The sequence below is a fragment of the Aricia agestis genome, chromosome 8 (genome assembly GCF_905147365.1).
Source record: "Aricia agestis chromosome 8, ilAriAges1.1, whole genome shotgun sequence".
Taxonomy (NCBI): domain Eukaryota; kingdom Metazoa; phylum Arthropoda; class Insecta; order Lepidoptera; family Lycaenidae; genus Aricia; species Aricia agestis.
This window is the reverse complement of record NC_056413.1, coordinates 7,192,025-7,203,708: the sequence shown is the minus strand read 5'-3', so window position 1 is coordinate 7,203,708 and position 11,684 is coordinate 7,192,025. Positions and strand designations below refer to the sequence as shown.

Here is an 11,684-nt window from a genome sequence, read left to right as displayed (position 1 = left end):
TGTTTCATTTGTATACACTACTTCTTTTATGTTCCAGAACACAAAACTAACTAAAGTGCAGTAATACACCTTTTTTACTGCGTTTTAATATGTAATTCTAGGTTTTTTTCTGTGCAGTAAAGGGGCCCCTAAATATTAATGCCTGTAATAAATTATTCATGGGGTTTTCAGGGCATTCTTTACGTCTAGGATTAAGATTACGTTATTCCCTTTGAGTTAAAGTTGAAAAAGAACAAAAGAAATACATTTTAATATTATTTTTTTTCATTTTTAAACTTTAAATGCGTTTTTCTCCGAATCATGATTTTGCACTTACTGCGCTTTAGTGTCTGCACGGCAGAATGGTTTTACCAAAGTCCTGTATTCTTCAATAATTTACCATCGCAAGCGCCATCGCAAGAGTGTGTAATTCAAAAATAAAGAAACAAAAACCCGTTGCAGTATGCAGTTAGGTGTTTGGATGTCAGTGGCCTTAGAGCTCATACACACATACACAAAACGATATCGTGCTACAGCCTACAAGTTATACGACGTGGATACGATTTCTGTAGACCTCTTTAGTCGGTACGCGACGCGACGCGATACATAAGAGGCTATTATGTTTTCGTCAGTTTCCCCCTGAAAATTAAGCTCGCTGAATGATTTCTATTCCACCATCGAAGCCGAAAACAATAAAAAATTTAATATGCACGGCTTGCTTGCCTTTGCACGCCATTATTATGGCAGAATGTTAGAACTATAAGTAGTTAATATAAGACCTGTTTAATGTTTATGTACAACATTCTGGCAATAAAGACATTTGTATTGATTTGAGATTGGCACCGGAGCTGCCCGGTCATGTTAGGTTGCGAATTGCGATGTCGTGGTCGTTTTTAACATTTTTTAAGTTGCAACATCGTATCTTGCGTATGTGAATAAGCGCCGTCGACTCATGGCGGCGAAATTCCACGGTTCATTACCACTACGCAGTACGCACACAGAATAATAATATCCTTATTTTTTCTTTGACCTACACTAATTTCTTCCAAATCCAATAGCAGACAGTAATAGTCATAGACCATGTAACACACATCCTGGCTGTGTGAAAATGTGTAAATAAAGCGACAGTTTTGTGTCGATTTGAGGTAGGTACTGTCCTACCCGGCGTTTTCCAAGATTTTTTGTCGACATAAAATATAATATGATTCGAAGCGATTCGAAGTCTACAGTCAACACGTTGATGTTAAACAGTACTATTTCCATAGTAAACTATGCTATTTCATAGAATATGTCGACGCAGCATTTTGGATCAATCATGATTTTTTCAATTTTCATATAAGTACTTAAGTAGAATTTAGCAGCCTTCGACTGTTAAACTTTTAAATCAACAAATTTGAATCCTAAAATATTACGAATATATCAGAAATACACTAGCACCGTGAAGGTTTCGCCGCCGAAGGTCGCGTACCAGTCTCGCAACATTTCTCTTGCAGTCGAAACAAAGGCTAGTTGCAATCCCCTTCACTGGTGCTTTATGTTTAGCAGTAACAGGAAGCCTACCCAAGGCAATCTCGCTGCAACGTGCTTTCCTTCAGAACCGCAAGCCTCAAGCCATTCTTCACCGCATCATTAAGTACAAAAAATAATTTGAAGTGGTCGCGTCTACAGAGGGTTCAGAATTATTTTGTAAACTATAGGCGAATCTTTCGAGGAGTCGCGAAATAGAAGATTCTTCATAAATATTTTTATTACAAGCAATGACCCTAGGCTTCTCAAACTGCGCATCACAACCCCTTAGGAATTAGGATATCGCAGTTTCTATCCAAACGTCGCGTCTCGTTCTGATTCACATATGTAACTAAGTATTTTTTTTAAGATTTGTGTTTACAAAAACATATTATTTTAAATTAAAAGTTAAATTTGAAAAATGTGATACTTACGTCTTATTACTGATATTGGATACTAGGCAAAGCAAAGCCCTGCAAAAGTCTATTTTAGCAGCAAAGGAACTAACGGATCTCCTAAAAGAGAGCTGTTAACGTCGCCCAAGGACATCCACAAATGTTGGTTTAAACTTTAAAGGTCATAACTTATAGGCTAATATTTACTTCAGTTTGGTACTACTAATATATATTCTGTGCTTCAGTTAACCTCTACTGCAGCTCAGAGCATCAGAAGATATTTATAAATTACCTTCAGAAATAATTGTATTCGTAATCGTATTACATCTCAAAACTAAATTAGTGATTGAGTAAACGATGTATGAGGTAATTTGCTAGTCGTTTGACAGGCACCCAAACCGGTACCCAGACGAGTATTCTGTATTGAGATTGAAAGTTCATCTTGCGACATTTCGACGCCCATATCCCATATCAAATTAACATATATTCAGCATTAATAAACTTGTGCATACAAGTATACCTATACATTTTTGATTTTATAGATTTTACAATGCGGTTACTTAGGTGGTAGATTTTTCTCTACGAAGGAGCAATGCTTCTGCACGAATAGGCTAGCTCCATATAGCCCGCCCTGGGCTGGAGCGTAGACTGGAGCATAGTTGCTACCTTAGTTGCCGAAGTTCAATCATCAGATTTGCAAGCTTTATGTACCATCGAGGAAATTGATTCCTATGCAATTGACAGACCAACGTTATTTGGTCGAATATGTCAATTCAATATTAATTGTGATCTGTCAGCTGGGTTTGACGTAACGCAACCAAACTACATAGGTCCCCGATTTGCATAGGAGTCAACTTCTCTGATAGTACATAATAACAATACTATAAGTCATGTCATTCTGAGTCGGACGAAATTAGTGACTGAACCGTTAGATATTCCCAAAGAATAGAGCATCTATCTGGCGAGCAGCACTGTGTGTAATCTAAAATGTTACACAAAATTAGACAGGACGGCAGAGGACTCAAAAAATAACAATCTATTAATATTTTACATTAATTAAGTAGAAAGGCTGTTTATGAACGTGGCGAGAAAAGGAACTGACGCTTCTATAATCTATCATACAAAAACGTCATTTTTGACAGTTCTCCTTTACCAGCAGCGCACATTGACTGACATTGACAATTCAATTAAAGCCTTGTCGAACTGTAATATTATTAGCGCGAGCGCGAGTCTATTACACTGACACTGATGGAGACGCTGTAGCAAGCTTCATAAAAAGAGCCACGGAGGTGTCAACCGAACGCATAAAAGACTGCAACATAAAAATGGCTATAAAAGACAGGAACGATAAAGTCCTAAGCCACATAGCGGGTACATTCGACACAGAACGATATCTTTTTAACACCCTAGAAACTCCACCCAGTTTAAGTGACCCCTCTCCACCAAGCCAATGTCACAACATCTAAAGGCAAAGGGTGGAACAGCATAAAATGTAAGGAAATCGGAAAATGTCGGATCTACTGGCCGCCACACCGTCCAAAACATTAAATATTAGTAATTTATAAAACAATAAATATTTATTTATTATATGTATAAATTATAGTCTATAAATTATTAAGTAATAAGTATATGCATTATATATTATATTATATATATATATATATATATATATATATATATATATATATATATATATATATATATATATATATATATATATATATATATATATATATATATATAAATGTCCATGGCGTGATGGACTACAATTAATTAAAAATAATAAAATAACAAAAAAAGGATATGGACGAACAGTCCATAGGCGGCCCCAATTTTATAAATAAAAAAATGCAGATATGATAAATTATAATGTAATACCCCCCCTAAGTGTTTGCAGTGTAAATCATAAGAATAATCCTGAAAAATATACATTTCAAAGGTAATTAATCTTCATGTCCTAATTGCTACGATGTGTTTATTTTTGCTATATTCTGTCTTTACTTCTCTATTTCAAATAAAATATTGTGAATCCTCCCTTTTACTTTCATATTTTGCGTAACTAAAGGTACTATTGTTCTTAGGGAACATACCCATACCACTTGACACATTAAGGGGGGGGGGGGCTTCAAAATACTTCGCCCGGTCACAAGAGGGGGGGAGGGGGTCTAGACTTTTGTCACGTAGTCAGTTTATTATGGTTATTTGTAGCCAAAAATTATTCTTGTCAATACCACGTGAACAATTGAAGGGGGGGGGGGGGGGGGGGGTCTTGGCATATACTACGCGTGGTTACCAGGGGGAGATGGGGGGATCAAAAAATCTTAAAAAGTAGGTCACGTAGTATGGCTATGCTCCCTTATATTACACAAATTTTGAAGAAAAATTTTTGTCAACAAAATTGGTGTCAAAAGCTTTTATAAAAAAAACCCTGGTACCCACACTCGGTGTTGCCGGCTGGAAACACCGAGTATGAATCAATCAGTGAGGCCCATTCACTGCAGGACTGCCGTGCAGTCCTGCCGTGAATGGGCCTTTTAAATCAAAAAAGCTGTGCAGTGTGCACATAATATATATATTTTTTTTAATTAAACTTTATATTTTATGCCAAATAAAGCTTAGCCCCCAATTACATAACTTTACCCATAAACTCATTCATTGATAGGTTTAAGGTTAAATATAACGTTAAATAGAAATAACAATCGAAAAAAATTCTAAACTTGAATACCAGATGATACCACCTCTTATAGAAAGAAGTCTGAGCAGGCGTCAGCGCGATGTAGAAGACGTACGGCGCCATCTATTATGAAATTTTGGAACTGACTTAATTTGAACTTTACGCATTTTCACCCCCTTACAACCATTTTTTCCGTAAAAAAGTAAAAAGTATACAAAATTTCATTACGATCGGTTCGGTAGTTTTGGCGTGAAAGCGAGACAGACAGACAGAGATACTTTCGCATTTATAATATTATAGTATAGTATAGTATATTAGTATATAGTATATATAGTATAGTATAGATGGCAAAATATATTATTTGATTTATTAATTTTGCGCACATTAACAGTTTGTATGCCCCGTTCAAAGAAACGCATAATGTTTTAAGTGTTCGGAAGCACCACCCTGGAACTGAATTGTCCTATGACATGTCGATCGCGCGATGCAGCGGGCATTGATGCACATATTGCATGACGAAAAATTAAACAACTTGTCAATCAATGTACAGCACGTAGTTTGTATGTCATTCGCGTCATTCACTACAATAAACGATCATGCGTGCATTACAGCACGTTACGCATGTCGTGCTGAAAAATTAAAGAAGTTGTAATTCAATGTACAGCACGTAGTTTGCATGTAATTCGCATCATTCACTACAATACACGATAATTCATGCATTACAGCACGTAATGCATGTAATGCAGAATTATCGTTTAGCGAGCGCTTTAGACCGGTAAGGCCCTAACGTTACAAAAAAAAAATATACCTGAAAGCAACCTTGTTATTGAATGCTAGAGTCTGGCCAACGAAAGCTGAACCAAGCATTTATTTTGATTGGCAACACTATTCTGCCAGTCGATGGTTTGCGGTTGCACGATTTCATGATCTTGATACTTGGTCATATATGTAATTATTATTTTATACTCTTGTGATCTTTTAATTTTTTTATATAATATTTAAAACCAGAAGGTACCTAATATAGTAGAGGCAGTTCCTGATGCACTAGGTGCGTAGTGTAGTAAGCAATAGTGTAAAAAAGGGGAAAAGAGAAAAATATATACAGCCTACAAGATATAACAAAATAAAGTGATAAATTTTAGGGTATGTATGTGTCCCTAATCTATATATATTATAAAACAAAGTCCCTTTGTTCCCTTTAACCTTTAAAGCTACGCAACGGATTTTGATGATTCTTTCAGTGTTAGATAGCCCATTTATCGAGGAAGGCTATAGGCTATATTTTATCACGCTAGACTAATAGGAGCGAAGAAATAGAGGAAAAAGTTGAAAAATAATTTGAAAGGGCTAACTTGAACGCGCTAATCTCAGGAACTACTAGTCCGATTTGAAAAATTCTTTCAGTGTTAGATAGTCCATTTATTGAGGAAGGCTATAGGCTATATTTTATCACGCTAAGACTAATAGGAGAATGTGGGAAAAAACGGGGGAAATTATTTGAAAGGGCTTATCTCGCGAACTACTGGCGCAATTTTTATGTTATTTGGCACAGATAAGAAGTAGACCACGTGAAGGATCATAGGCTATCGATTTTAATAATTTTTTCAGTGGCTATACATTTTATACCCGTGCGACGCCGGGGTGGGTCGCTAGTTTTAATTAACTTGTTACTAACGCGAGTGTGTTTATTATGACAAAAGCCCCGCCACCCGTGTATAGATACCAGCACTAAATTTTAATTATTATTTTTAATAGTTTATAATATAAATTATAATAATTGGTTTTTAATAGTTTATAAATTATAAACTATTGAGAATAATTAAAATTTAGTATTTTTTTAATGACATAAGGGGGCAAACGAGCAAACGGGTCACCTGATAGAAAGAAACTTCCGTCGCCCATGGACACTCGCAGCATCAGAAGAGCTGCAGGTGCGTTGCCGGCCTTTTAAGAGCGAATAGGGTTTAAATAGGGGAGGGAAAGGATGGGAAGGGAAGGGAATAGGGGAGGGTAGGGAAGGATAGGGAAGGATAGGCTAGGGGATTGGGCCACCGGTAAACTCACTCACTCTGTAAAACACAGCGCAAGCGCTGTTTCACGCCGGTTTTCTGTGAGAACGTGGTATTTCTCCGGTCGAGCCGGCCCATTCGTGCCAAAGCATGACTCTCCCACGTATTTTTTTAGTTTAGTAAATAATATTATTATTATCTTCTTGAATTATCCTCCTGAATTATCATGCTGCATGATGAAAAATGAGCGTTCATCATGCAGCATGTAATTCACGTAAAATGAATGGTCATGCTGAATTACCGTGTACGGGGTACTCGATTGCCCAATTCAAATTCACGGCATGTCATGAATCAGAACTAGTGATGGGAAGTACGAGAAGTGCTTGTCAAAATAAATAAAAAAACCAGTACATATTTATTTTAAAGTATAGAATGAAGAAAAGACTTTTAATATTTGTGGCAAGCTTCTAAAAATATACAAAAACGTCTTCGGATTATATTAAAAAAGTACCTTATACTTACCTAAGTACTACGATCACTAACCTAAGTATATTTAAAAATATACTTTTTTTAAAATTATATACTTAGGTAAATACTTTTTTTAAACTTTTAAAGGGCAAAAATTCTGTAATTTTTTTTTATGAAATAAGGGGGCAAACGAGCAAACGGGTCACCTGATGGAAAGCAACTTCCATCGCCTATGGACACTCGCAGCATCAAAAGAGCTGCGCGTGCGTTGCCGGCCTTTTAAGAGGTAATAGGATAATAGAGGAGGATAGGGATGGGAAGAGAAGGGAATAGGGGAGGGTAGGGAAGGAAATAGGGTAGGGGATTGGGCCTCCGGTAAACTCACTCACTCGGCGAAACACAGCGCAAGCGTTGTTTCACGCCGGTTTTCTGTGAGAACGTGGTATTTCTCCGGTCGAGCCGGCCCATTCGTGCCGAAGCATGGCTCTCCCACGTATAGCTATACGCTATAAATTATAATTATTAATCAGTTGCTTAACAATAGTTCTACTCAAAATGACTTGAGCATATCACGCTTTGTTTCGATTTTCGATAAAAAAAAATATACCTCTGAATGATAGTTGGTATCACATCACTAGTGACGCGTGACGATAACGGAAGAAAGGATAAGCATTACTAATTTGTATTTGATTGAAAGGGATATGACTTATGTCAAATGCTTTCGTCATGGATTCAGACCAGTGTAATTTGAGCTCTGAATAAATTGATTCTTGACAGTAAAAAACAATGATATTCTATGTTACTAACGGTAAAAATAATATTTTATATGAAACGCACGAGATGTACATGGGTCACGGATGTGGTCGATACTAATGCCGGCTCTTGATATAGGCGAACGCGTTGGCCAACGCGTCTGCAGACGCGTTGGCAGTGCGCTTGCAACGGCGTTTGTGAGTAATCCACACATAGGAAGGTCGTTCAGTATGCTTTGGATCGCGCCAATGTGCGGACGGATTCAAAATGGATGTTTAGTCGCTAACAGCTGCAGCTGTTTATTTATTCACAGCTTATAATTACTTTGTAAATGTGGACAAGAAAAAGTTTTTAAAGAGTATTCTGGAAATAAATAAATAAAAGGCGAGAAAACGTAACAAACAAAGAAATAAACTCACTTTTACATAATATTTTATAATATTAAAATAATATAAGTAATTATTTTATTACCTACTTATTATTTATTAAATTATTACATACAAAAATTATTACATATGATAATAATTATCATAATTATAACTCCGGGCAAACTGATCGCGCGGCCTATGTGTGGATGGAGCACGAAGCTTGCGACAAATGTCCTTTGATCTTTTGCCGACATTTCCGACCCGCGCGGCAAGCTCGCAGATGCGTCGGCCAACGTCTAAATACCTACGGCCAACGCGCGAACGCCCGTTCTACACATTGGGCCAACGCGTCTGCAGACGCGTTGGCCAACGCGTTCGCCTATATCAAGAGCCGGCATAAGACAGATTTCGCTATCATTATCTAAAGTAAGACCTATAAGTCTTACATATTGTCTGAAAGTATTCGCCTTGCATTAGACGTCTAGAGGCTATGTGGTCGCTGGTATTTACTAATCATAGCTAAAAGCAGTTTTTATAGCTAAAAGCAGTTTTCATAGCTAAAAGCAGTTTTCGCAAATCCCTTTTCAAAGTTTTCGTCACGTTTAAATTAGAAAATCACTTTAAACCACAAAAATATTTTTTTTCACTTTGACCACAGATTACTAGTATATATTTGTAGAACTTTGACACATAAACAACAGATGCTATAGGTGACACTGACGTTAATGACAGTGTTACCATAATCAGTTTTGGAATAAAAAGCCAGTCTCATCTTTCGCTAGCCAGGCTCTAGAAGCCTTGATAGAGCGTTAGTTCCTTTTCTCGCCACGTTCATATAAAGCCTTGTCGAGCTGTAATAAAGTTTACTAATATATTTTTATTGAATATTTTAAAAGAAAAAGTAATCTAGGGGATTTCTAGGGGGAAATCAAATTAGTTCAGGGGTACGGCGCCGAGACCATCTGGCAACACTGAAAAATTTTCTTTGCTCGGGGAGTTTTTGGGAGAATGTGAAAGAGTGATGTTGTGTTTTTATATTATTTTCCTAAAATTGTGTTATCTGGGTTTTTAATGTGTAATTTTGGTAGGATATTAACCATTAAATATTCGTTATCGTGCACAAGTGTGGGAAAGTGATTTATTTATTTATAAATTCTTTATTTGCATTATAAACAATATAAAATAACAAAAAACAACATTAGGCAAGGAACATAGCAAGTGATGTAGTAACCAGAAACGTGCTCTTTTGTGTTCCCTCCAAAACTCCATCAAACGTTTCAGTAAAGCGTCCTACCACTTTACTGAATCGACCGACTTGACTTCTTGACTGTATTGACTTTATACTTAGACTTTGGACCTGACTGACCTGACGATAATTTATAAAAAATTGTAATAAAGAATATTGTTTTCCCGCCATAATATTATACTCGACACTGGCCATGGTCATAGCCGAAGTGCCATTATATGAAAAAAAAATCTTTGCTCGGAAGCCATTTTGTATTCTCAAGAAAATATAAATTTGCAGATTTTGTGAATTTTGAGTTTGATAACTAAATGTGAATTAGAAAAACTGTGAATAATTTGTAGGAATTTTTACAAAGACTTTAAATTAGCATATACAAAATGGAAAGAAAAAGCACTTACAGCGAAGACCTTTTTGAATATATAAGGGTGAGTGACGATGAAGATGACTCGAATGCAATAGAAATTCCATGCGAACACGACGGCACACTGTTGTTATCCACACTTGTGGCCCAATTCCCTGGTTCGTGTGGACTTAAATATCGCCACCCTGAAACTAAAAGTATTCGTGGAATCCGTCTCAGTGATGGCAAACTTCACCCACCCGGTGATACCGGCTGGGGTAAGCATTTATACATTTGTGTTTTCCCCAAAGAAAACAAACGCAAGATGGAAGACGAATCCCCTGAGAATTCGTCTGCTAAAACAAAACGCTTGGAAAAGAAATTGACTTGCTCAGATTTGATATGTCTAGGTCTCCCTTGGAAAACAACCGAAGACTCACTGAAACAGTATTTCGAGCAATTTGGTGAGGTTGTTATGGTCCAGCTAAAAAGAGATAAACATGGTGCCTTTAAGGGCTTCGGATTTATAAGGTTCGCAACATATGCATCTCAAATGAGGGCTCTTGCTCAAAGACATAACATAGAAGGTAGATGGGTCGACGTCCGAATTCCAAATTCAAAGGAAGGTGTTGTCCCACAAATGCCTTGCAAAGTTTTTGTTGGCAGATGTACTGAAGATATCACAGCAGATGATCTTCGTGAATATTTTTCCAAGTTTGGTGAAGTGACAGATGTATTTGTGCCCCGCCCATTTAGAGCCTTTGGATTTGTAACATTCTTGGATCCAGAAGTGGCACAGAGTCTTTGTGGAGAAGACCATGTCATTAAAGGTGCCTCTGTATCAGTATCCAGTGCATCACCAAAAGTAAAAAACAAACAAAATCCTAATTGGAAGGAGGAAAATTATGGGTCCAATGCTTGGGATGGTAATAGATCGGGTCCCTCGCCATCAGGAAATGGAAATGGTGGCAGTAGTAATAATATTGACACTTTAAACATGCAGAATCTGGGTATTAACCCCAACAGTGGCCCACCACCCAACTTTAATTTGCCCATTAGTATAGTTGCTGCTGCACTGAATCAAGCTGGATGGGGTGGATTTTTGGGACCCAATAACTCCACCCCAAACAACTGGCAAGGTCCTCCCCAAGGAGGATCCGGTAAGAATTGGAATAACGGTCAAAACTGGGGCCAAAATTGTCCCCCAGCTTGGAACCAAAGTAATCCCGGCTGGAATGCCAATAAAAGTGGCAATTGGAATCAAGGAAATTGGAACAACGGTCCAGGCTGGAGCGGTGGTACTAGTGGTGCACCCAACTCCAACTCTAATAATGGTTGGAATTCTAATAAGCCACAAACATAAGGTGAGCTTTGTGTTTTAATGCATTTCCATAAAAACTAGGAATTAAATCCATTGTAACAAAACATTAGAGTTTTAAATAAAGAAGTAATATTAAATTGATAGTAGCAAATATTTGAAAGATATTTGAGAATGTAAATTAGGTAGGTATGTAATTAAGCATAAAAGTGACAAGTGTGTGCAAATCTGTGAATTTGTATGAGTGACTTTTGTGAATCAATAAAAGTATGTAATTTGTGATGGATGTTTTCATTTATGGTGGGGATTTTTGTTACTTGTTTCTATGTATGGAGTAAGTGAATCATTGTCATTTTATAATATAAATGGTTTCTGATATGATGGAAGTACTCCATGGTAATGAATGTGTACATTTGACTGAGACATGTTTTCTAAGTGAGTATAACAGATGCCTTGGGAGTCTGTGTGTGTGAGAACTGAGAAGAATCCTGTGGAGTCCCTGAAATTTGAAAAATACATTGGTGAGTTTCTTGTTGTAACGGTATGCAGTGATTTGTTTATAAGGTAATAGTGTGAAATGATTTTATACAATCATTTGAATTATTGATTGAACTTGATTTTGCTAATG

The 11,684-nt window shown here is 36.9% G+C and overlaps 1 protein-coding gene across 1 annotated transcript; it reads left to right on the top strand.

The window, feature by feature from the left end:
- Positions 1-9,646: 9,646 nt before the first annotated feature.
- On the top strand, positions 9,647-11,338 carry LOC121729665 (TAR DNA-binding protein 43-like). The gene has a single exon (XM_042118249.1). The coding sequence runs from the start codon at positions 9,776-9,778 to the stop codon at positions 11,099-11,101; it is 1,326 nt and encodes a 441-aa protein (XP_041974183.1). The 5' UTR covers positions 9,647-9,775; the 3' UTR covers positions 11,102-11,338.
- Positions 11,339-11,684: the final 346 nt, after the last annotated feature.